This window comes from Engraulis encrasicolus, chromosome 4 (genome assembly GCF_034702125.1).
Source record: "Engraulis encrasicolus isolate BLACKSEA-1 chromosome 4, IST_EnEncr_1.0, whole genome shotgun sequence".
Taxonomy (NCBI): Eukaryota; Metazoa; Chordata; class Actinopteri; order Clupeiformes; family Engraulidae; genus Engraulis; species Engraulis encrasicolus.
Window position 1 is genome coordinate 10,188,339 of NC_085860.1, and position 27,360 is coordinate 10,215,698.

At 47.2% G+C, this 27,360-nt stretch overlaps 1 protein-coding gene across 2 annotated transcripts in view; it reads left to right on the top strand.

The window, feature by feature from the left end:
* fbln1 (fibulin 1) overlaps positions 1–24,695 on the top strand; it is a 65,986-nt gene extending 41,291 nt beyond the window's left edge. For both annotated transcript variants that reach the window (XM_063196662.1, XM_063196664.1), the window contains 3 exons: positions 1,367–1,512; positions 6,894–7,034; positions 23,755–24,695. In XM_063196662.1, coding sequence (XP_063052732.1) covers positions 1,367–1,512; positions 6,894–7,034; positions 23,755–23,894 — 427 coding nt within the window. In that variant the 3' untranslated portion in view covers positions 23,895–24,695. The remainder of the gene's footprint in view (positions 1–1,366; positions 1,513–6,893; positions 7,035–23,754) is intronic.
* The last annotated feature ends 2,665 nt before the right edge of the window (positions 24,696–27,360 follow it).

Here is a 27,360-nt window from a genome sequence, read left to right on the forward strand (position 1 = left end):
ATCTCCGGCTCCTTAAGATGCCAATGCGTTGTGTGGTGTACCCCGTCTCCAGCTCCTTAAGATGCCCAGGCGTTATGTGGTGTACCCCGCCTCTGGCTCCTTAAGATGCCCAGGTGTTATGTGGAGTACCCCGTCTCCGTCTCCGGCTCCTTAAGATGCCCAGGCGTTATGTGGAGTACCACGCCTCTGGCTCCTTAAGATGCCCAGGCGTTGTGTTGTCTGAGGGAGGATAATGGTGGTGGGTAGTAGTAGTAGTATTGCCTGATTAGCATCGCCTTTCAAATCTCGTACCGAGATATTGGTCTGACCAAGAATATAATGAATACCGTTATCCACCTCCCTTGCTTTGCTACTGGCCCATGCCAGAAAAGGCTGTGCTGAAGTTTAAACCAAACATTTTCTTAGTCCCAATAAAACGTCTCTGCTGAAATCACGTCACTGCCTTGAATACGCCTCTACCCAGGCCCTCTGGAGCTGCTCAAAGTTGATTGGTTCCTGACAAAGTGGGTGGAGTTCCCGATTTTCCCGGAGATCAGAAACGATATCAAGTCAAGTCAGCTTTTATTGTCACTTTCTTCATATGCACAGGTCATTCAAGGAAATTGAACAGTGATGGACCAATAACAGTAAAGTGATGAAGTAATAAATAATAACTTTATAATAAGTAATAAAAGTCAAGGCTATGCTGTACTGCACACAGTGCAGTCCACCACAGTCCATTGTTGTCCAGTTGGTCAAGTAGCAGCATTTTAGCAGCATAGTGTGTTGTATGTGTCGACGTGCAAGCAGTTCTTGGTAGTGGAGATCTGAGAGTGCGGGTAAGGTGCAGTCACATGGAGTCACAATATTTGTGTGTGTGTCTCTGCTGACTTATGTAACAAAGTTATTAGATTTGAATTGGTTAATGGATCAGAGGTGAACCCCAAACATTTGTGAACATTTCAAGTGGGCCCCATGTTGGAAAGTGTTGGGATTGGGAACCCCTGGTCTAGAGAGTACTTGGTCTCAGAGTACTCTCTATGTGTGTTGAATTAAAGGTGCAATGTGTCATATTTGTAGTAGTTCATTTCCCTGTTCTAGACTTGGTCTCAGAGTTCTCTCTATGCGTGTGGAATTAACTGCATTTCCTTCACTGTTGCTTCTTTTCCTGCCAATTTCTGGTAGGCCTACACCTCGACACAGCGCGACTCGGCTGCCATTTTTTGCTCTTAAATTGAGCTCTGTCGTGCAGAATCGAAAAGCAAATAGTGGCGGCTGAGTCGCGCTGTGCAGAGTTCTAGGCCTATCAGAAAACTGGCAGTGGAAAAGAGGCATGCGTAGCCATTGGCGGTCAGCAGCTTTGTGTGTGTCCCCTTCCCTCTCTTAGCAGGCCGAGGGTTGACCGCTCAGACACCATCCGCTGCGTCAAGTCCTGCCTGCCCAACGACATCAGCTGCGTCCTGGACCCCGTCCACTCCATCTCACACACCGTCATCTCCCTGCCCACATTCAGAGAGTTCACCAAACCAGAAGGTACGCTACAGTACAGAACAGTTACCTGCCAAAGTATCGTCTAGTAGAGAAAGAGAACTCAATCTCCGCCCACCCAATGCAAAAAAGTGTGCTCAAGTTTGGTCTTCTAAGGGGACGTTGTCCCCTCCTCCTTCTCTGTTTGCAGTGTTTGGGGGCAGCTTGCACAAAATGCGCGCTACCGCCATCTAGGGAACTCCATTTATTCTCAACAGTAAAACTCCAAAGGTCTCCTAACTGGGCACTCCTAAAGGGGCATTCATCTGACATCACAGGCCTCCTAAAGGGGCATTCAATACTATCAATAATTTATTTTATTTATTTTATTTTATTATAAAACACTGCTATAAGTTATCTAATCAACAGTTAAAACAAGTAATACTGCATTTTGCAAAGCAGAGTAGAAGTTTGTTTGTTGAACTCTATAGAAGTAACAATGCAGCCATAAGAGCATTATACCACAAGTATAAGATTTGCTCTGTGCACTGCCACACTCATGCTTGATGTGACATCTATTCAAAATTGTAAATAAATAGCAATATTATGGTTAAAGGTTTGAACCTTTAAACTCCACTCTCTCTCAGAATGACGTTCGTACTAATGTACTGATTACGGAGTGAGTAATCTTGTGCTGTTGTTTCAAGAAAACTGAAACTAAGGGGAAAACATGATTATTCTAAACTCGCTGACCACTCCTGGCTCCATTTGCTCCTCTCAATCAAATGACTCTCTTTATTATTAAATTAGGAGCTGGACTGTGTTTTAAAATGCCATCACATCACTGTGCCAAACAAACAGGCGAGGAGCAAGCTAGACACAACAGCGTGTCTAATGTCCAAAACAATGCTGCATTGCTTTTCATTTACCAATTCACCTCTCAACACAAGAGAGAATAACAATAAGCGTAAATAGCACTTTAATCAATAGAATGTCAACTGAATGTGATGTAATGGGAATTATGCATGTACACATAACAAGTATTGTGGGTGAATGAACAATTTTAGTTAGTTTTTTATTGCTAAATATTTAATTCAGTCCGCAGCTTTGTCACAGATTGGGCCCTCTGTGCATTTGAGTTTGACACCCCTGCAGCATGCTATAGCATGTTCGAACTTGTTCAAACTCCCTAACTGCATAGGAAAACACATCCCTGTCTTCTCCCTCTGGAGACCCCCCCCCCCGAACCCACAGAGATTCAAAAGAGATCAACTCTGATACATACAGATAGAGTGCTGTGATTGAAGGGCAAATTTTGCATCCTGTTGTATTATTTTAGATGGTGTGGTACTAGACTAATACGCAGGCAAAAACGTTTTTTGTTACTTGGTGTGTTCGTCTAATTTACTGCGCTAGTGTAGAGACTAATGTCCTCAAACTCTTTGAGCCCCGCAATGTGAAAAGGTTGCAAATTGCAATTAAAAAAACGTTCATTGATTCATGCATTCTACTCAGGCAGTGTGCAAAATATTGCAGAGCACAATTTGCAGGGCACACGTTTTATAGGCCTAGTCTGAAAGTTGTGGTTTAAGAGATTAGGACTCTATTCTACTATTCTGTCGATGGGAGATTTGTGATTGTTCATTCGGAATTCAATTGCACTTCCTTCCAAACGTACTTTTTACATTCCATTGTGAGACCACAGTCTTATTTCACGATAGCTATACGACTCCACCAAGAACTCCACCAAGCCATTGTTGATTTCCTTACATAAAACTGTCACATTGGAGGGAGTGCTTTAGGGCTAACAAGAACCCTACCATCTCTCCAATCTCCATGTCTCCATGTCCTGTGTTTTGTCCCTCTGCCTTTGGGTGCGCAGAAAAAAAAAACTTGTCCCTCTGCTCCCAGGGATGATTTATGACTCCATGGGCCCCTGGGCCAGACAATAAGAACAACCCCCCCCCATCCAACAGGAAGTTCCAAAAGATGTGGGAATTTGGGGGTTAAAGAGACTTTGTTTTTGGGGGTACGGGGTAATGCAAACATGAGAAAACGTGAAAATACAGCAGTATAAAGGGTACCTTTAATACAAGATGACAACACAATCCACACCAATAATGAACTAGTCCAGCGGATGGGACACACAAAAGGGCCTCATCGTGCACTTTTGAGTAAAAGCATGAAAATCGGTACACATATCCTTCTTGATATGCTGATTAATGTTAGCGTTGGAGGCGTCGCGAAAAATGCATCGTTTTCAAGATGGCCGCCAAATTCAATATGGCCGACCCATATTAATGAATCTACCTGATATTTGGTAGTAAAAGCATGAAAATCGGTACACATATCCTTCTTGATATGCTGATTAATATTAGCATTGGAGATGTAGGCAATGAATGCATTGTTTTCAAGATGGCCGCCAAATCCAGTATGGCCGACCCATATTAATGAATCTACCTGACACTTGGTATTAAAAGCATGAAAATTGGTACATATGTCAGTCTTGATATGCCGATTAATATTAGCATTGGAGGCGTTGCGAAAAATTTAGCATTTTCAAGATGGCCGCCAAATCCAATATGGCCTACCCATATTAATGAATCTTCTTGACACTTGGTATTAAAAGCATGAAAATCGGTACACATATCATTCTTGATATGCTGATACATATTACCATTGGAAGCATTGCTAAAAATGCTGTATTTTCAAGATGGCCGCCACATCCATTATGGCCAACCCATATTAATGAAGCTACCTGACAGTTTGTAGTAAAGGCATGGAAATTTGTGCACAGTTACTTTTTTTATATTTTGATTGATAAAAGAACTCGATACTTTGCAAAAAAGTTTACATTTCAAGATGGCTGCCAAATCAAATATGGCAAACGCATTTTAATAAATCCTTCAGGCACTTTTAGTAAAACCATGGAAACTGGTGCACATTTACTTCTTGATGTGCTCATTAATATTAGAAGTTGAGGCATTGTGGGAAAAAACACATTTTCAAAATGGCCAACTAAGATGGTGTTTATAAGAAAATACATATTTTTCTACAAAAATATTTTGGCATTGCATATAATTAACACTCACAAAATACCATTGAAAATGATTAAACATTATTGGCATGTTATCAAATGAAGTGATGCATATGTTATGGTTTTGCCCAAACTGTGTCTGCCACCACCACAATAGATTATTTTCTGCAATGTGATAACTTTAGAATAGTTTGCACCACCTCTTGTGTTCTACCACTCTATAATAGGTACATGAATTGAAGTGTTAAAGCCTTACACTTTGAAGATTGTTGACTTTGTTTGCATTATAGGTTTTGTACAGATGGACAGATATGTATGAAATGATCTCTGCTAATACTCTTCAATCGGTACACTGATTGCATTCTTGAGGCCTCAAATAGGTAATACGGCAGTAGCGTTATGTACAAATCCTTTTGAGGGGCTTGTGGGATGTACAGCACCTCTAGCGCTTAGTGATAACTGCATAGGCCTTGTGCAAATTCTAAAAGGGCCAGGATTTCAAGATTGCTAGACAGAAAGTTAACTTCATTTGTTAATTCATGGACATTTTTATGATTGCTTACTTCAAAGAAACTAATTGTTGATGACTACTTCTAGCTGCACAAGGTTTTCAAACCAACTGCAATCCTGCACCCAATGCAAGTTGTATGGTAAGCTTATAGCTTGCCTGGTTAACACAAGTTGATCTCACAAGTGATATAATCTGTGGTTTGTATTTTCTCATAGTAAAGTTGTGATTTACGATTGCCCATGGCAGTTTATAGGTCGTTAAGAATGTGGTATTTGGCATATGTGTAGCCCATATCCAATCATGTCAGTTGTATCTATTCAAACAAACTGCTGCCATCGCCTTTACACCCCTACTCTTTCTCCTGATTGCACCCCAAGATCTGGTACCCTCACTGAGGGATGGAATACATGCTACATTTCAGATCAGAACAATTATGTAAAGTAGTAGGATTCCACAGGTTATGGTATATACTATGGCCAACATCAATCAAACTGCCAATAATGCCTAATTAAAAGATTGACATAAACTTTGAATAAATGGTGAATGGCACAGTTGGAACATGATGGCCATCAAAAAGTCAACTCAGGGTATGTAAAATATAACTTGAGTGAAAAGTTTACATGTACAGTATTAGGATTCATTTCTAGACCAGGATAATGATGTGAAGATTTGGTGTGTGTGTGTGTGTGTGTCTGTCTCTGTCTCTGTCTCTGTGTCTGTGTCTGTGTCTGGCGTGACAACCGGTGCCATACGGCAGTCTGCACACTGTGCACAGCTGGTGTGTGAATGTGTATGTATGCGTCTATGTCTTTTTTCAAAGCGCTTTGAGTAAACTTCATAGTTGTGATACTGTGCTACATAAATACATATTGCAATGTATTGTATTGTAATATGGGTCAGTCATATTTGATTTTTGTTCATGGCTCCTAATATGAATAAGCATCTAATGTAAAGAAGTAACTATGTGTACAAATTGTCATGCTTTTACCACAAATTACCAGGTAGTTAATATGGGCTGGCCATATTTGATTTGGCGGCCATCTTGAAAACAATGATTTTTTTTCCCCGCGACGCCTCCAATGCTAATATTAATCAGCATATCAAGGACATGTGTACCGATTTTCATGCTTTTACCACCAAGTGTCAGGTAGATTCATTAATATGGGTTGGTCATATTGGATTTGGCGGCCATCTTGAAAACGATGACTTTTTGTGACTCCTCCAATGCTAATGTTAATCAGCATATCAAGAAGGATATGTGGACCGATTTTCATGCTTTTACTACCAAGTCTCAGGTAGATTCATTCATATGGGTCGGTCTTATTGGATTTGGCGGCCATCTTGAAAACGATGAATTTTGCGCAACGCCTCCAACGCTAAACTTAATCAGCATATCAAGAAGGATATGTGTACCGATTTTCATGCCTTTACTACCAAGTGTTAGGTAGATAGGTAGATTCATAAATATGAATTGGCCATATTGGATTTGGCGGCCATCTTGAAAATTAATACATTTTCCATGGCGCCTCTAATGCTAATGTTAATCAGCATATCAAGAAGGTTATGTGTACCGATTTTCATGCTTTTACTACAAAGTGTCAGGTAGATTCATTAATATGGGTCGGCCATATTGGATTTGGCGGCCATCTTGAAAACGATGCATTTTTCGCGACGCCTCCAACGCTAATATTAATCAGCATATCAAGAAGGATATATGTAACGACTTTCATGCTTTTACTCAAAAGTGCACGATCAAATCACCCATCCGCTGGACTAACTGGGTTTTGTAATGGGGAGACTTGGTATTCAGGGGGCCCATTGGCTCTTGGGCCCCTGGGCCTGGGCCCTGTAGGCCCGGTGCAGTAATCAGCTCTTGTCTTCTCCTTGTTGCTCCACCAGAGATCGTCTTCCTGAGGACCATGTCACCACAGCACTCCCTGCCCCAGCTGGGCTCCTCAGACATCGTCTTCGACATCCTGGAGGGGAACCTACACAACTCCTTCGACATCCTCAAGCGCTATGAGCAGGGCATGATCGTGGGTGAGTGGCACATCTGGCATCCCTATGAGCAGGGCATGATCGTGGGTGAGTGGCACTATGAGCAGGACATGATCGTGGGTGAGTGGCACATCTGGCATCCCTATGAGCAGGGCATGATGGTGGGTGAGTGGCACATCTGGCATCCCTATGAGCAGGGCATGACCGTGGGTGAGTAGCAGTCTGGCATCCCTATGAGCAGGGCATGATCGTGGGTGAGTGGCACTCTGGCACAGGGGCGTCGCAGCCAATTTTGGGCCCTATGTACAGTCAGCTGCAATGGGTCCCCCCGGCCATATATCTTGATAAATAGAACTGTGTGTGGGCCCCTTTATATACAGTACATGGGGCACTGGGGACTCAATCACACTTTACCCCCCTGAACGACACCCCTGCTCTGGCATCCCTATGAGCAGGGCATGATCGTGGGTGAGTGGCACTATGAGCAGGGCATGATCGTGGGTGAGTGGCACATCTGGCATCCCTATGAGCAGGGCATGATCGTGGGTGAGTGGCGCTAAGGCATCCCTATGAGCAGGGCATGATCGTGGGTGAGTGGCACAAGCGCTATGGTGAGTGGGGCTAAGGCATCCCACTTGGTATTCCTCTTGGCTTGTCTAACAATAGACCGGAGACCAGACCATCAACTGGGGCCCCCAAGGCCTCCCTGCCGCAATTAAATTTGCTGCGAGACACAAAAGTGGTTTTCTGACCTAATTCCACATTACAGTATGATACAGCCCCTTTATTCACCCAAACCAAATGCACATGTGTCGCTGTGTGAGGCCAGAGGGGATGGGGGTGGGGTGGGGGGTAAATAGCTGGGGATGAGGCCAGGGGGGTGGGGATGGGGGTGGGGGGTAAATAGCTGGGGACGGGACTGGGGTGGGGATGTGGCTGAGGGTGGATGTGGCTGGGGGTGTGACTGGGGGTGCGGCTGGGAATGGGGCCCGGTGGTGGATGGGTTGGGGATGAGGGATACATAGCTGGGGATGGGGGTTGATGGGTATTGGGTGGGGGTTGGAATGGGACTGGGGATGTTGGTTGATGGGGATTGGGATGGAGGGGGCCGGGCCGGGGTGGAATGGGACTGGGGATGGGGATGGGGACGGAGGGGGCTGGGGTGGGATGGAGGGGGGCAGGGTGGAATGGAGGGGGGTTAGGGTGGGATGGGACTGGGGATGGGGCTGAGGGTGGTTGGGTGGGGGGTGACATGGGACTGGGGATGGGGATGGTTTATGGTTGATGAGGAGGTGTGTACACCATATGTGGGGGACTGATAGAGCAGGGAGTCATATGAGGCTTTACCTCTCATTAGACTTTTGGCTTGACTGGTTGGTAACCTGGTTACTATCTTCTTCAAAGTCTGTTATGGAAGCAGTATGAAACACAGAATGTTGCGTGTCAGTGCAGGTGCACATTTTCAAAGATTATGTGAATTTGAAGGCCTAATGGACGGGTCAACAGAATTCCTCCCTACCAAATTACCACTTAAATATTATTGTATGTATTCATTTATTTATTGTATTTGGTGATTTAATTATCCTAATACACAACTCTTAGTTATACACCTTTTAAACATCGAGAGTGTTAAGGAGTGCCCATATACTGACCCAAAACAGATGCCCAAGGCTGCCCATAAATATCACCGTTAGTAAACAGACAAGAGCATTGGTTCTCAACCTTGCGCTCGGGCCCCCTCCTTGGGGGGGTGCCAGTGATAGCAAGTTGTCTGTGGAATTTTGCCTTTGTTGAGGTTATGACCAAAATTATACTTGATGAACATAATTAGGCCAACAGAATCCCAAAAACACATCCAACAGGTAGCGTCATGCAGGTACTGCAGAATGTCTCGAATAAGAGTGGAAGCATTGTAGGCTAATTAAGCACCAATTAGGCACTGCATTCATTAGTTTGGTGAGCATATAAGGTTTAATTTTGGGTCTTGGGGTGTTTTGTCTTGGACACAGGTAAGGCGGGCTTTCAGGGGAAAAAAGTTTAAGAACCACTTGGCCAGTGTGTAAAACCAAATGCCTAAATTCCTGTATGAGGCTTGTCATACCAGAATTTGTAAGTCTCTAACCCCCCCCCAAAAAAAATAAAAATAAATAGCAGATTGCGTAATTACTAAACATTGAATGCCGTGTTATAAAATTGAACTGCGTTGTAAGCGTGCTAGCAGCAGGAGTGGCCATCTTGGTTTAGTGCTCTTGAAGACTCAGAAGCGTCTCAGCTGGTATTTACGGCCATATTACACAATGCTGTGGTGATGTCATTGATTCCCGGTACATGAAGTTGGGCATGTTTGTGTGTGTGTGTGTGTGTGTGTGTGTGTGTGTGTGTGTGTGTGTGTGTGTGTGTGTGTGTGTGTGTGTGTGTGTGTGTGTGTGTGTGTGTGTGTGTGTGTGTGTGTGTGTTCTTGAAAATGAGAATGAGCAGAGTCTGTGGATATGTCTGTGCGAATGTATTCCGATTTAATCCTGGGCGCCGTGTTTGATGTGGCTTTCAGTATTGTTACATTTCCTGTGGCGTCCTGGTGGTGTCTCGTATTCTCACATGAGCATGCTCACTGGTGTTCGCTGTAAAGAGCATATTCTCACATGAGCCTTCTCACTGGCCTCCTTACCAGGGCTGCTGACAGCTTTGGCCGGCCCAGGACAGACACATGAAAGGGACCCCCACCTAATACATATAATGTAACGAGGACCCAATTCTGGGCCCCCCTGGCCTGGGACAACTGACCTATTTGTCCCCCCCCCTTTCCTTACTGATGGATGGCTGACTGGCTGGTTGGTTTCTCTGGTGGGTGGGTGAGTTGCCGCTGCTTCTGCTGCTGCCCACAGGATGTGCCCGCCTCCTATAGCAGTGGGTCCCAAACGCTTTGTTTCAGCTGGGACCCCCATTTGGATCGTCTTTGGAATATTTTTGCAACCCCACAAGTTTGAAAGTCCCGACCGCCAGTTTTGGAAGCACTGTCCTAGAGGAACCAGATCCCCCCCCCCACCCCCTCACCCATACCCCCGGGGCAGATGGCTCTCGTTGGGCTTGGTGGCGTACTGATGAGGTCTCTCTAGTCATTAAAACTCACTGGAGGTCGTCTGTCTGGCTGATGTGTTGTGGTGATGGAGGTATGTCAGTGCCTGCTTGTCCGCCTCGCTATGCCGACTGGCCACTTATAAATCATACCAGCTTATAGTGTGTGTCCCCCCCATAGTCCGCCCCCCCAGCTAATCCCCCCCACCCCTCCACCCCCCCCCAGCTTTAGTGCCCCTTGGGGAAGGCAGTAATCATACCAGCTCTAGTCAAAGCTTTAGTGCCCCTTGGGGAAGGCAGTCATCCGTGCTGCAGGACAACTTCTTTGGTAACCCCCGGCTGCTTCTTTTATTCATGACAGATTTGTATCCCAGTAAACGGCAGGCAGACAGGCGCTGTGCAGTGTAGAGTCAGCCATGGCTCACCAGTCCCACAGTACAAGCATGTGTGTGATGATTCACACAGTATTCAATATTTTATTGTTGAGTAATGCACTCTAGGTGATGAGGGACATTAATGTTAACGCAATAATAAGGCGCCACATCCTATCCTGTTGAACACCACTCATATGTTTAATGGCACTTATGTGTTTGGAATCATCAGGGCCTTCGCTAGGCATCAGCAGAGTAAGCAGAGCGCTTAGGGCCTCAACCACTTTGCCCCCAAAATTGGGGCCTCCTAAATTGAGTGACTAAAAAAATTTATTATTATTATTATTGTTTAATTATGAGAGGGGCCTCCTGACAAGTTATGCTTAGGTCCTCCAAGCCTCAGCAGCGGCCCTGGGAATCATTGTTGAGCCTTTCATGCTGCCCCAATGCCCTCTGACATTAGGCAACACTTTGCAAGAAGCTGTATTATGAAGACTACAATACGATACGATACAATAGTAGGCCTACTTTATTGTCATTTCGCAAGAAGCTGTATTATGAAGACTACAAGCTCTCTGGGAAGATTGCATTTTTAAATCCTGTCTGTCTTCCCCATCTGCAGGCTTTATGTTCCTGTATGACGCTCAATTTAAATTGGGAAACCTTAAAGAGCACATCTGCTCTTGAATATTTTTTGCTGGCCAAACACACAATTGATCCAGGTCATCTTCTTAGCCACAGCAACAACACCCCCCACCCCCAACACACAGACACACAGACACACAGACACACAGACACACAGACACACACACACACACACACACACACACACACACACACACACACACACACTCTCTCTCTCTCTCTCTCTCTCTCTCTCTCTCTCTCTGTCTCGATTGGAATCGCTATAGGCAATATCTATGATCTGCCCCAGCTGCATTATAAGAGTTTGTCTTGACGTCCTCAGTCATATTCGAAAAATGGAAAATGTGAGCAGGCCAGCGTGCCAATCTGCGGTTGCCATGTGTACGGTTGCCATGTGTGTCGAGTTGAGCTCGAGTTCACACGTATTTTAATCAGACCGAAAAACAAAAACAAAGCCAGGCAGGATTCTTCATCCTTCTTGCCAGTCTCTGTCTGTCTGCGACCAGTTTTGTGACATTGACTGATTTCGCAACGCTTAATGCACACAATTGAATTATTATTAGTCTGTTACCAAGGGCAGATTTCCAATTCATGGAGTGTATATACTTGTGTTGATTGACAGCGCTATTGAACATTTCCTCAACCTTTATGCCTTGTACGGTAATCACACATTAACTACAGGCTCCACTGAATGCACTCACTCAAACCACCCACACACTCATTCACTGACTTTGTCTGTCTCTTTCATTCCCTTTTCACACACGCACACACAGACACATACACACACATGCTGAACACACACACACACACACACACACACACACACACACACACACACACACACACACACACACACACACACACACACACACACACACACACACACACACACACACACACACACACACACACACACACTGGGGGACTGTACCACAGCTCAGTTTGCCTCCCTCATCCATCACTGTCAGCATGAGTGGAGGTGTGTGTGTGTGTGTGTGTGTGTGTGTGTGTGTGTGTGTGTGTGTGTGTGTGTGTGTGTGTGTGTGTGTGTGTGTGTGTGTGTGTGTGTGTGTGTGTGTGTGTGTGTGTGTGTGTGTGCGTCTGTCTGTCTGTCTGTCTGTCTGAGTGGAGGTTTTCTTTTGGGCTTCGTGTCTGGATGAGACCGTTGGCAGTCTGGTGCATCTGTTCAAACACGTACGGCCAGAACACCCCCTGTGAGATGTCCAGAACACCCCCTGAGACGTACAGACAGCTTGATTGGCGCTATCGAATGCCCGCCACACACAATCCAGCCTCAGTGAAGACGACAGGGGGGGCAAAGGGGTAAGTTAGTGTGGGCCCAGGGAGAGAGGGGGCCCAGAACAGGGTCCTCAAGACATTGTTTGTGGGCCTTTTACATGAAGCATGTAGCATGAAACTCAACCCCCACCCCCCACCCCCCCCTCCCAGCATTTAGCAGTGTGGGGACAAATATCAGAGACATGAAAACATATTATGCAAGCATACAGTGCAAACCCACCCAGCAGGTGTCCCAGACTCACCACACCTCTCAGGGTGTTGTTGTAGGAGAGCTAAGACAACATTTGGATGACAGTGAAGGAAGCGCTCTTCAGATTTTTCTCTGTTTATTCGCCTGCAAAACTTTCGTAGGCGAATAAACAGAGAGCAATCTGAAGAGCGCTGTCTTTTGCTTCCTTCATTCATCTATGTTTTATGTGGGATTCAGCACCCGTTTAAAATCTGTATTTATCAGTAGGCTGTAGTATGAGTGCATCTCCTCCACTTTACAAGTTGTTGTAGAGATCAAAGACATCAGCCACCTCAACATACAGTATCAGCGGGCGGGGTCAGAAAGACAAACAAGTGATGGAATGGAATAACTCCGCATACTTAAAATCCTTTTTGTTGTTTCTTTATTTCATGTCTGGATTACACTATCACTTCATGATGAAGACTTTTGAAGTTGAAACGTAATCCAGCCATGAGATAAAAAACCCCCAACAAAATGGATTTTAAGTGTGCAGACTCCGCACTCCGAAAGCTACAGTCAGCCTTTGTCCTGCACCTTTTCCTGGGATGATGTGCACAATCTTCCCCCTCAACTGGGTCAGAAACACAAACAAGTGATGGAATGGAATGACTCATATGACCATCCATCTCTGATCGGGACAGGACAGGCTGTTTTAGCAAGACCGTCTCTCAACAGGTACGATAACATTTCCCCAGTAGCTTTGGCAGTGGTTGCTATGTGGGAATTTTTTTTTGAAGACCCTCCATTTCAACTGATGCATGGGTCTCACCTACTGAAGTGGCCCACCAGACACAGGTGAAGTCAGGTGTGTGCGCACGTCTGTGTGTGTGTGCGTCTGTGTGTGTGTGTGTGTGTGTGTGTGTGTGTGTGTGTGTGTGTGTGTGTGTGTGTGTGTGTGTGTGTGTGTGTGTGTGTGTGCGTCTGTGTGTGTGTTTTTGTCTGGTATGGTGAGAGCGCAAGGTGATGTCAGAGATGATGTGTGTCCTCTTGCGAGTGTAGCAGCATAACTAGCTCCAGGGAGCGGTTTTGCCTTCCCATAAAGCAGCGCTGGATTGACTTAGAGACTAATATTATTGCAGGCCGCTCCCCTCCTCCTCCTTCAGGAGGCCGCTTTCCTTCTCCTCCCCAGGCGTCGTAGCCAGGGCTTGAAAACGAAATTATTTTTCAATCGTTCCGTTCCGAACGGTTCAGGTAGGCCTTTATTTAACGTTTTCGTTCCTGAATTCGTTCCGGCACCAAAATTTCGTTCCTGAACCGGTTCGGAACGCAAAATATTGTTCGTTCTTATTGTTCCCGGAAGTGTTTTGCGGGCCTATCAAGTTTATTTTTATGGACTGTATCTAATACCTAGAATAGGCGTACCCATTAGTATTTGCCCTTGATTTACACAGTAGCTACTCTATCCCCAAAAATAATAGGCTAAATCACAGGCGGCATCCAAAAACATTCAGATCTCACATTCTGGATACGTGCTAAACTCCTTACCTGGCTGTAAGTTTTATCCATATGGAGATCTTGCGCTATAATTCCTAACCCTGCATGGTGTAGATATGGTGTAGCTGGTCTGTTGCTGACAAATAACTCCAATTTCCTGTGTAACTCTACAGCGCAAACACTTCAATGTGCGCTTCGGGGTATGCTTTTGTGAAATTTTATAAAATATATAGAGAACGAAATAAACCGTTATTAACCGGTTTTGTGGATTTCAGAATAACGTTTCTGTTCAGGAACAGTTGAAGACCATTTGGTTTTCGTTTCTGTTTCTGCTCCTCATAAAATTGTGTAAAATTCCGTTCGTTCCCGTTTTCGGTTTTCGTTTCTTGAACCGGTTCGAAGCCCTGGTCGTAGCACCTAATTCTGGGCCCTATGGTCCCAGCTACCATGCGTCAAGATGTGTCCTATGATGGCGAAGATGGTGTTTTTGGCCTATTTAAAGAATGTGTTATAAGAATGTGTTCAGACGGATAGACTGAGAGACAGACATACCCTCTCATAGAAATGCTAGGACGCATCTAAAAACTAAAGTCTGACTCCATGTGGAGGCCCGATCAACACAGACGCATCCCAACTCGTCAATTTCTGACAACTGTTGACCTAGACCTTTTCCTAACACTAACTCTCAGTGAATGTATGCTGCCACAAGAGGGTGCCTTTAAGGAGCACATCACATTTGGACTCCAAGGGTATACCAAGGGGTTTTTTCCCTTGTATGTCTTGTGCATATGAAGAAAGTGACAATAAAAGCTGACTTGACTTGACTTGACTAGCTTAGATGTGAAAAATTGCAGTCTGGTCAAAGGTAGTCAGAAATTGACGAGTTGGAAGGATGCACTGTAGGCCCGAGATTATCCCCCTATTCCAACACCCATGCCTTCCACTTTACCCCCTATTTCAACACCCCTGCCCTCCTCCATTCACTCTCCACTGAACCACGCTCCGCTGAGCAGGCAGGGCAAGGCAAGACAAGGCTCGCATTGGTCTGGATACTGGATGACATACCAGTCAAACACAGACACAGACACAGACACAGACTCAGACACACACACACACACACACACACACACACACACACACACGCACACGCACACACACACACACACACACACACACACACACACACACAGACACACACACACACACACACACACACACACACACACACACACACACACACGCACAAACACACACACACACACACACACACACACACACACACACACACACACACACACACACACACACACACACACACACACACACACACACACACACACACACACACACACACGCACAGCCAAACAGAAAAATGAAGAGACAGGTCTGACTGCTGCCCAGGATAGCATTGCAGGAGAGCGAGTGTTCCCGCTGCCTACCACCAGCATGAGGAATTCAGCAGAGCAACAGCAGGATGGGAGAGCGGAAGAACGCTCAGCAATCACCAGACTGTCAAGCAGGAATGAAGCAGCTCCACTGTAGCGGCACGTGTCATCTAGACATGAGGCCAGTCATGTGAAGCACCAGGTGGAGGCAGGCGGATGTCTATCGAGCGGGGGCTCCTCGATCCAGCAGGCAAGGTGGATCTCTATCCAGCGGGGGCTCCGCGCGGCTCCTCGCTCCAAATAATCAAATGCCTTGTTGCAACAGCCGTTGCCACAGCGGTGAAACCTTGAATAGAGATGTAAATTCAGTCTGGGCCTGGGGATGTGTCATTGGCTCTAATGTGTAGGGAGGATATGCTCACCCAGGCATGTGTCATTGGCCCCGTCCGCATCCTTCACAACCCACAGAGGAATTTGGGTTTGAGGTATTAGGTCTGTTTTGTGAGGTACTTCAGCTAGGCTGCAGCTCAATCAGGTGAATTATTTATTGTTTTGAAATCTTTTGGTGCTTTTTTGTAATAAAACAGACATGGAAACTCTATATATTTAACAGAAGGAAAAAAGCCACATCTGGCAACATTCATAGAAGAGCTGCTTGAGGACAAACTAGAAAGTAAAAAGTAAGATGAAATGATCAATTATCAATGAGGCCACTCTTTGCCATTAATCATGATCAGGTTTATATCATCACAGAATGTTGGAAACAGTGCTATCTTCGCTATCCTCAACGCATATGTGAGTTGAAGTGCATGTGTGTATCAAAGCGAAGAGCAGCAGGATATGTGGGGCGATGCAGGGGGAAGGAAGGCAGGCAGGGTTGGATTATGATGGCCTGGGGCCCTTAAAGTGATACTGTCCCATTTTTGAAAATCAGCTTATTTTACACCTCCCCTTGAGTTAAATAATAGGGTTTTACCGTTCTCCTGTATTTTCAACCTTTCTCTGGCTATGGCAGTGCAAATTTTACCTCCATGCTAGCAGTTAACATTGAGTCCTATGAGACCAGCTCGCGGCTAACTGGTCTCATAGGACTCAATGTTAACTGTTAGCTTGGAGGTAAAATGTGCACCGTCATAACTAGAAAATGGTTGAAAGTGCAGGAGAACGGTAAAATCCTATTATCTAACTCAAGGAAAGGTGTAAAATACGCGTATTTCCAAAAATGGGACAGTATCCCTTTAAGCTACAGGTTGCTATGGGCCCCCCTGAAAGGCAAATTTGCCACAGACATTTTTAATAATTACATGCTAGAAATTAAGGATAACATACCTATCAACTGTGTTCAACACGACAGAGGAATCGATCAATACTACATCCTGTTAGAGTTCAGAACATTTTCACTTGTGGACTACCAGGGCCCCCTATGCTACAGCCATATCTAGCCTGTGGGGCCTCACCTATGCTGCCGCTTTATCTAGCTTGTGTGTTGATTTGGCCCTGGAAGGCAGGAGTGAAGCAGGCGAAGACATCTTCAGCACTGTTGGGGAGGAGATGTCAGGGAGTGAATCATGAGATCACGGAGATCATTAGGCTGAGATGGAGAGGGGGCCAAACCAAGAGGAATCTCTGGCCTGTCAAGAGAAGGATTAGCGGAGATAATCAAAACAGTGTCTGTCTCGCTTGACAGCCTGCGCGTTGGCAGGGTGGTCTCCGGCAGCCAGCAGGCGAGTGTCACTCACTGTAAAGTATGTGCACTGCGCTCTCGCCCTGCTTATCACTCCCATGCTGCAGATCTCAAGGATCTAACCTTGGGGTGGCTGTGGCCTAATGGCTGTTAAGGCATTTAACCACATATAACCTGACTGAATGGTTGTCACGTAGCATTACTTTACGTAGGCTTGTTTGCGTAGCCTCTTACTGCAGCAGGGGTTGCCAGTGAACCTATTCACTTGCTGAAAATTCTTAAGTACATCATAACAACATTGCTATGACATTACAGAGAGCCATAGTGCTGCGCTAATGCTGCAGTCACACCAACGGCGCACACATCCACAGTACGTCCACAGAACGTGTCCGTTATCAGTCCGAAACTGTTAGAATACATGAAAACAAATCATGCCTTGCACACAGGAGCGCAGTGTAAGCGCGGCGCATGTCCGTCCCACCCGGAGATGTCCGCGTTGCTTCTTGAAAATAGAACTCGAGTCTATTTTCCTGCACGGACGTCCGCATTCAATGTGCGGGCTCCATTGAAAATGAATGGCTGCTGCCCGCAGATAGAACGTGGACGTTGACTGTGCAGTGTGCAAGGCAGCCCGCGAACCTCTCGGACTCACACTGCTCACAGAGACGTTAAGGAAACGTGCCGTCCCTGTGTGCATGTACCGTAAGGGGTTAATGTAAGGCTAGCAATTTTTGCCAATTTGTTAAGTTTGAACAAAAAGTTATCTTCATTAATTCAGTTTCACCATTTTACCGGTAATATCCTCTAAGCTTGACTTTTTCATTCTTTGCAGACAATATATTGTATATTAAAGTAGTTTAGTAGCTACCATTTCAGCCAGTAGCAAGTATCCCATCTGCAAATGCAGTCGTATTTATTACTTCACCATTAGTTCAGCGTTCCAGGAAATGCCAATATTCTTTCTTTTGAGGACAATCATATAGCATGTGGTCGATGCATGTCGTTAATATCACTTACTCGCTTTGCATAACTGGAGCGTGATTTATGTCCTCCATTGTAAAGTCGCTTTGGGTAAACGTGTCTGTGAAGTGTAACGTAATGTAATAATAGGCTATCACTGACAGGTGTGGTCACACAGCCATGTTACAGTGCATTTAAGGATTTATATAACGTGTACTGATACTGTAGCATGTCAGTATCAAAAGAGACCAGTATCCACCGAATATAGATCCCACATTAAGATACTGCAGTGCAGGTTTCATATTTTCCATTGGCGTATAGTCAGGCCTTGAGTCTGACATATGTGGGCTGTGTTGGATGCCACGTTATGTATGGAGGAAATGTTTCAACATGTCAGTAGCTAAACTTTTAAAAACAGATACATGAAATGTGGGGAGCGGGGGAAGCCTAGCAGCCAGTAGCCCTCATTCCATATAAATCTCCACAGTATAACTTTACAACATCACAAGGAATTTGTGATAAGTGATTAAACGAACTCCATCATCAACACGTTTGCTCTCCCAAAACAAATGCCACAGGATCCAGTAGGAGAGGGCCCAGCCAGCCCTGCCACTTTACTCTGTGGCGACCGCTTGTGGGGAAAACCACATAAAAACTCACATTTGCAGCCTCCTTTTCCATGGAAATATGCCACTGCAGGGAAGAAGTGCTCCAGAAAAACCCTCCCGTACAATTTCAGGAGATCAGAAGCGATGAGTCATCGCTAATTGACCTTAAAAAGATACCCACACCACACCGCACCGCAGTGCAGTGCCATGTCTCTTGAAAGGGCATGTCAGGCACGGCTGGGCTCCCTCGCGGAGTCCCTGTTTTTAGGAGTGGTTGCCGCCCGGGGGATGTTTGCTCAGGGTGACCAGGGAGCTGTAAGCAGGTGGTGGCGGCACACATAAGAGAAGGAGAGGCAGGCTGGGCCGACGAGAGAGAGAGAGAGGCGGGCCGACGCCGACCGTCTGCTCTGGGTTCCATCAGCACAGTTCTCAGTAGAACAGTGTTCTGTCAAGATGTGCTGCTTCGTCGAGATGTGCTACCAATGGGCTGTTAATATATCCCAGACCCAAACCCCAACCAGGGACATTACCATCGTGCACTGAAATAGCTTCAGAGAATTATTAATAGATGTATTAATCTCTCTCTTGTCGGCGTCGGCCATTTAATAAGTAAAAGTTCTGTTGCGGATGTAATTACAACACCAGTAGTTAGTTGCAACTTTGTAATTTCATACTCACTAGTGTTGTAATTACATCCGCAACAGTACTTCTACTTCAACTGTATACATCGCTGGAATGGCTTGGAATGGTACTGTAGCTCAGGTCGACAGGTGGCTTCTCCAGGCCTGGGGACTGTCCGCTTTGGGCCGGCCGAACACAACAGGCCTGGGCACTGTCTGGGGCCTTTAACTTCTCCAGGCCTGGGGACTGTCCGCTTGGGGCCTCTAACGGCTCCAGGCCTGGACACTGTTTGCCCCAAGCCGGTTGAACAGGCCTTAACTTCTCCAGTCCTGCATCCCACAGCAGCCCAGTGTGTCATTACCACGGCACTGCGGTGAGGCCAAGTCAAACTCTTCATTTGTGCCTGGTGTTAAACCCACTCATTATGGATTTTGTCATACACTTCCTATCCAGGGTTGTAAAAACCATAAAACCCAGAAATTGTACTGTTTACATGTAACCCTTCAATATCGCGACTCTTGTAGCCATCGAGGATGACAAATGCCTCATGGCATTCACTTGACTTTGTTTGGAGGCAGGCAGTTGCCCTGTGCGGCTAGTGGCTACTATGCACTTTGGGGCAGGCAGTTGCCCTGTGCTGTGCGGCTATGCACTTTGGGGCTATTTTCTCCTTCTTGGCCACTTTACAGAGCTGGAAAACAGGGGGTTATGCACAGATGGTTACGTGATAGCAGGTTCACCTCCGCTGCTGCCACCACAAACATGACTGTGAAGAGACCAAACGGTATGAACGGTATGCTTTGAAAACCAGCGGCTCAGTGACAACCGCTATTTAAGTGTCATCGATGCTTACAAGGTACCGGAAGACGAGAGGAAAATGTATGAGGCAGTTAGTCGATCTGATACCACAAAAAAAACTGATTGAGTGGAAACGAGTGACCCAATTATTACAGCAGATGCCTGACTATATAACAAGTGGTTGTGTTAAAGCATTATTTGTTGAATGGTGAACACATGCCCTGGTGTACGAATATGCTCGAAAAGATCTGGAAGATCTGGTGTTGGTTTGGGACATTCTGTGTAATCTGGACATCCCAGAAAGTTCATTTTTCTATTCTTGCTTTGGGCTTTTGTGGGGTGGACGGCTATTCTTGAAAGGCCAGAGAGGATTGCTTTGACCTTCTGGTTTTACACCCTTTCTGGTCGTTTAAGATTTCTTTGTCCTCATGTCCGCCCGCTCAATGGCCTTTCAAGAGGAGCACAGCGTCCCGGAAACGTCCGCGTGTGGTCAGCTTGGAAAGGACCTGACATTTAATGTCATCCAAACAACAAGTCTATTTTGATATGAAGGAAATGGTAATCATATCATTATGTCATTGCCATGGGACATGCTGTCCAATACATGCTCAATGTACAGTGGCCTACTTACCCAAACCCTGACCATACTGTGCCAAACACTATAGATCTGAAGCTATAGATCAAAGAGAAACCGTGGTTTACACGCACAAAACAAAGACCTCAACTCAACTCAAAAGCACCTGAACTGTGCAAAACTGGGCTTCTGGATGCCTGACTTAACGGATTCGTGCAGAAAAATGATTTTCAAAGGACGCAACTGAAAAAAGAGAGGGTTTTTCTTTCCATGTCCGTCACTAGCCTCAACATTACCACAGCTCTGTGTGAGTTCACGGGGAGGTTTCTACCCTAATGGCGCTCATGGCTTGGAAACAATAAAAACCCCATCGCCCCCCATCCCCGCTCTTCACTGTGGAGTGTCACTACGCAACAGAGGCACAAAACACAAAAACAAGTGTGGCAAACTCCAACTGGTAGTTGTAGGGCCCCTCTGCTCGTCGACAGATGCTTATCACCGACATCTTCGAGTCCCGCCACACAGTGATGTGGACGAGGACTCTCTCTCTCTCTCTCTCTCTCTCTCTCTCTCTCTCTCTCTCTCTCTCTCTCTCTCTCTCTCTCTCTCTCTCTCTCTCTCTCTCTCTCTCTTTCTCACTCTCTATGTCTCTCTCTTTTTCACTCTCTTTCTCTCTCTCTTTCACTCGCCATCTGCTCTCTTGCCTTCCTCACACGCTCGTTCCTCCTCGCCCTGGTAGAGCTGGGTCTGAGGCCTAGAGGAATGTGGACGGGGACGAGACGGGTTGGGGATTGGGGATTGGGGATTGCGTGACTCGAACAGATGGGACTCATTTACCCTCCTGTGCCACAAACAAGCTGAAGCTGAGGCTGGGGATGGGGATGGGGCTGTGGGGAGAGCTGGGAATGGGGATGAGATGGAGATGGGGATGAGGGTGGGGATGGGGATGGGGTTGGGGATGAGGGTGGGGATGGGGATGAGGGTGGGGATGGGGGTGGGGATGGGGATGGGGCTGCGGATGGGGATAGGGATGGGGATGGAGGTGGGGATGGGGATGTGGGGAGAGCTGGGGATGGAGATGGGGTGTAGGGATGGGGATGGGGTGTAGGGGTGCGGATGGGGCTGTGAGGAGGGATGGGGCTGGAGCTGGAGTTGGGGATGGAGAGATCTAGAGTGGGGATGGGGAGAACTGAAGGTGGGGATGGGCGCTGAGGATGGGGATGGAGCTATGGGGATGGAGCTATGGGGCTGGAGCTGGGGATGGAGAGAGCTGGGGTTCGGATGAGGCTGGGGATGGGGAGAGCTGGGGGTAGGGATGAGGCTGGGGATGAGGCTGGGGATGGGGAGAGCTGGGGATGGGACTGTGTGGAGAGCTGGGGTGGGGATGAGGCAGGGGATGGGGAGAGCTGGGCATGAGTATGGGGATGGGGCTATGGGGAGTGGTGTGGCGGTGCGGCATGGCGTTGAGTGGCATTGTGGTGTATTGTGGTGTGGTGTAGTGTAGTGTAATGTAATGTAGTGTGGTGTGGTGTAATGTGGTGCAGTGCGGAGAGGTGTGGAGTGGTGTGGTTTGGATCCAAGCTGTCCTGACCTCAGCCAGGTGCTGTGACTGACCAGCAAAGAGGAGCAGCAAAGAGGAGCGCGGTGTGAGGAGCAAAGAGGAGCGCAGTGTGAAGAGCAAAGAGGAGCACGGTGTGAGGGGGTGAGGAGCAAAGAGGAGCGAGGGGTGAGGAGGGGTGAGGAGCAAAGAGGAGCGGGGGGTGAGGAGGTGAGCAGCAAGTCAAATACTGTATACAGGGGAAAGAAAAGAAAGAAGAGAGGGGAGAGGGACAGTAGACTGATTGTATATCGGTGCCTGAGTCTGACTGCATGCGTGTCGTGTGGATTGTATATCGGTGCCTGAGTCTGACTGCATGCGTGCTGTCGGTGTCAGCGATGGCTGCTCAGGCAGGAATGGGATGGAGTTGAAATGTCACTGGTACTCACGGTGGGGAGAACGCGGCGCTGACAGCTTGTGTAAACACAACTTTTTTTTCTCCTTCTCCTCCTCCTTCTTCTTCTTCTCTCTCTCTCTCTCTCTCTCTCTCTCTCTCTCTCTCTCTCTCCTCTGTAATCGCATGTTCACTTAAAAAGATCTTCCAGTGAATTCCTTCTGCATGGGGTAATCATTTGGTCGGGGCGCTGGTCTGTGTGTATGTGTGTATGTGTGTGTGTTTTCCCCGCATCAGTCTGGAGCAAGGAAGGGTGTCTCACGTCCACGGGGATAGGGAGGGTTGAGGAGCACACTGAGGAGAGGAGAGGAGAGGAGAGGAGAGGAGAGGAAGACGGGAGAGGAGAGGAGGAGAGGAGATGAGAAGAGAGGAGAGGAAGACGGGAGAGGAGAGGAGAGGAGAGGAGAGGAGAGGAGAGGAGAGGAGAGGAAGAGAGGAGAGGAGAGGAGAGAGGGTGAACAAGGACAAGAGGGGATTGAAGGAAAAGAGAGAAACAAATGCCAGATTCATCTGACAGTCTTGTCATCGTGTGCAGCCGAGGATAGCGTAGCATCTCGAGTGCCTAACTGTTCATCTCTTCTGTACGTCGGCACGCCCCTCTCTCCCCCTCCATCACTCGCAGGCGTTAAAATGTCTGGGCGGACCTGAGTCACGCTCCTCGCCCTCAACCCTGTCTCTGTGTGTGTGTGTGTGTGTGTGTGTGTGTGTGTGTGTGTGTGTGTGTGTGTGTGTGTGTGTGTGTGTGTGTGTGTGTGTGTGTGTGTGTGTGTGTGTGTGTGTGTGTGTGTGTGTGTGTGTGTGTGTGTGTGTGTGTGTGTGTGTGTGTGTGTGTGTGTGTGTGTGTGTGAGAGAGAGAGAGAGAGAGAGAGGGAGAGAGTGTGGGTATGTCTATGTTTGTGGGTGTGTCTTGGGGGTTTTAAGGGCCCATTGATCAATACAGAAGGCAGGGAGGATATGTCTGCTGACTCCTCTCTTGTCTCTCTTGTTGCCCTCACTTCCTGTTGACCGCTCTAACTTCCTGTTGACTCCTCTCACTTCCTGTTGACCGTTCTCACTTCCTGTTCTGTTCTGATTGGCTTCCCCCTCAGGAGTGGTGCGTCAGGTGAAGCGGATCATCGGGCCCGTGGACATCGTCCTGAAGCTGGCCATGAACTACGTCACCGCAGGGGTGGTCTCGCATCGGAACATCGTCAACGTTCACATCTTTGTCTCAGAGTTCTGGTTCTAAAAACATGGAGACGCCCCGATCTGTACCCACCCCCCTCCCCATCCCCATCCCCCATCCCCACCCCCCTTTGTACCCTCCCAATCCCATTCGCACCATTCCCAGACGTATGTCGTGCACCCACACATTTAGGTCAGCACAACATGACACACTCTCACACACCCAACACCCATGTACTCATGCACTCACTCCACAGACACATTTAAATTGACACATTTAACATGCGAAGTTGTCAAGATGAGTACGTTTATAATAACATTTATTATTATTGTTATTATTATTATTTGCATGCAACATGTTTAAAGCTAATTATCATGGAAGACAGGAGATTCCCTTGCTCTGATTCTGTTGTTTGTGCTCATGTGTTCTGAGATCACTTGCTGCTTTTTAAAAACTTCCTATTTGATTAGACACCGAGTACAACTTCCTGGTCTTCTGAGATACAGTATACGCTAACTAGGCCTTACGTGCATGCCTGGTCTTCTGAGATACAGTATACGCTAGCTAAGCCTTACGAGCTATACGCTAGCTAGACCTTACGTGCTATACGCTAGCTGGGCCTTACGCCTGTGTGAGCTTATATGAGCATGCTTAGCATGCGTTCCCCATGCCTGAGCTTTGGGATGTGGTGAGAACTGTGAGAATGTCATGACATTGGAATAATGATGATGAAAACCATAGTTGAATGTACCGTACATCCTTTGTTGTGGTGTTCTCATGTCTATTGTATTCAGTTACGTACATATAACAGTTTATTATGTAAGGGCCATTCAATGAATAAAATGTTTGCTCTTTGACATTTAATTGTGTGCCATAACCTCTCTGAAACCGTGTAAAACAAAGAAAAACTCTGAAAGGCTCTGCTTTTAAATACCTGATGGCTAAAAACAAAGTCCATGTTCTTTCCAAGTTATTCAATTATAGCCAAGATTATAATTACACCCTACTTATTTTCAGTTGTTTCAAATTATTAGTGAATTTAAGTTTCCATGTAACTTGGCATAGGCCCCTCCAACAATAAAAAAGAACATTACCATCTCCCACATCACTGCACATCAGAACGTGAAACGAAATGTCAAAAGAAACCAATGCGTTCGTGCTCTTTGCTGTGTTCAAGTATTTTATATCTCCACTTGTGTTCGGTGTTTAAGTTTGATCGAATTTTTATGTCAGGTTTTAGGAGCATCTGGAGGGGCCGAGGCGAGCCGTGTAGAAAGTGGAGCCTGCGCGACCACAACCCATCCAGCACATGTCGCTGAACCTAAACCGCCTTCTCCGTGAGGCGACATGAGACTCAGAGCTCAGGCTCACTCATCCAGATGTTGGTAATGGCCTTACCATGGATCTCTAATCATCACTGTGGTCAAGCCAAACCACCGCTGACCAACGCTTCAAAGACAATAGAGTTGGAGCGCTATCCGTCACGCGCCCCTCTCCCTCTCTCTCTCCCTTTCCGTCACGCGGCCCACTCCCTCTCCCTCTCTCTCTCTCTCTCGCCCTCTCCCTCCGATGTGTAGGCTAAGAAGACGGACAATGAACGCCTCAACTCTAACTCTAACGGGTTTTCCCCTTTATTCTGAGGGCAGGAGGAGGGGGAGGTCAAAAGGGAGGAGGAGGGGGAGGAGGAGTGGAATGAGGAGGGGGATGCCAAAAGGGTCCAGATTTGTGGTTTGACATGAGGAGCTCTTCTCTTCTCTTCTCTTCTCTTCTCTTCTCTTCTCTTCTCTTCTCTTCTCTTCTCTTCACTTCTCTCCTCTCCTCTCCTCTCCTCTCCTCTCCTCTCCTCTTCTCTTCGCTTCTCTCCTCTCCTCTCCTCTTCTCTTCTCTTCTCTTCTCTTCTCTTCTCTTCTCTTCTCTTCTCTTCTCTTCTCTTCTCTTCTCTTCTCTTCTCTTCTCTCCTCTCCTCTCCTCTCCTCTCCTCTCCTCTTCTCTTCTCTTCTCTTCTCTTCTCTTCTCTTCTCTTCTCTTCTCTTCTCTTCCCTTCTCTTCTCTTCAAAGGTCCAAGCCCACTTCATATGCATCAGCAGCTCTTGCGTGTGTACACATGTGAATGGACTGTAGGCCTCCCCTCCGCACATACTGTACAGGACGCTCTGCATTTGCAGACACACACACACACACACACACACACACACACACACACACACACACACACACACACACACACACACACACACACACACACACACACACACACACACACACACACACACACACACACACACACACACACACACACACACACACACACACAATCCCAAGACCTGAGACCTGAGGTTCTCTGCAGGCCCTGTCACCCAGTAACATAATATTCCTTGCAGCCGAGCGAGCGTGAGCGACAGGCGAGAGCAAGCGCCTTCCTCCTCCTTCTACTCCTTCCTCCTCCTCCTCCTTCTCCTCCTCCACCTCCTCCTCTTCTTCCACCTCCTGCTCGTCCTCCACCTCCTCTTCCTCCTGCTCCTCATATCCCTCCTCCTCCTCTTCCACCTCCTTCTACTCCTTCCTCCTCCTCCTCTTCCTCCTCCTCTTCCTCCTGCTCCTCCTTCTCCTCCTCTTCTTCCACCTCCTGCTCTTCCTCCACCTCCTCTTCCTCCTGCTCCTCATATCCCTCCTCCTCCTCTTCCACCTCCTCCTCCTCATATTCCTCTTCCTCCTCTTCTTCTTCCTCCTCCTCCTCCTCTACCTCCTCCTCTTCTTCCATCTCCTGCTCTTCCTCCACCTCCTCCTCCTCATCTTCCTCCTGCTCCTCATATCCCTCCTCCTCCTCTTCCACCTCCTCCTCCTCATATTCCTCTTCCTCCTCTTCTTCTTCCTCCTTCTCCTCCTCCACCTCCTCCTCTTCTTCCACCTCCTGCCCTTCCTCCACCTCTTCCACCTCTTCCTCCTGCTCCTCATATCCTTCCTCCTCCTCTTCCACCTGCTCCTCCTCCTCATATTCCTCCTCCTCTTCCAACTCCTCCTCCTCCTCCTCATATCCCTCCTCCTCCTCCACCTCCTCCTCCTCCTCATATCCCTCCTCCTCCTCCACCTCCTCCTCCTCCTCCTCCTCCTCCTCCTCCTCCTCCTCCTCCTCATATCCCTCCTCCTCCACCACCTCCTTCTCCTCCTCCTCCTCATATCCCTCCTCCTCCTCCTCCTCCACCTCCTCCTCCTCCTCCTCCTCCTCCTCCTCATATCCCTCCTCCTCCTCCTCCACCTCCTTCTCCTCCTCCTCCTCATATCCCTCCTCCTCCTCCTCCTCCTCCTCCTCCTCCTCATATTCCTCTTCCTCCTCCCCTGTCCTCATTAGAGTCTGCTGCTGTGCCCGGCACCCTTAAAAGATGGTAACATGACACTAGCTTTTAGCGAACAATAACCCACAAAAGCAGATGACATCAGCCAGCAGCAACATTACAGGGCCAAGACAGTCAGGCCGGCCGCTAGCAGCGTGAGGCTCAGATGCTTGCAGGACAGTCAGTCAGTGGTGGGC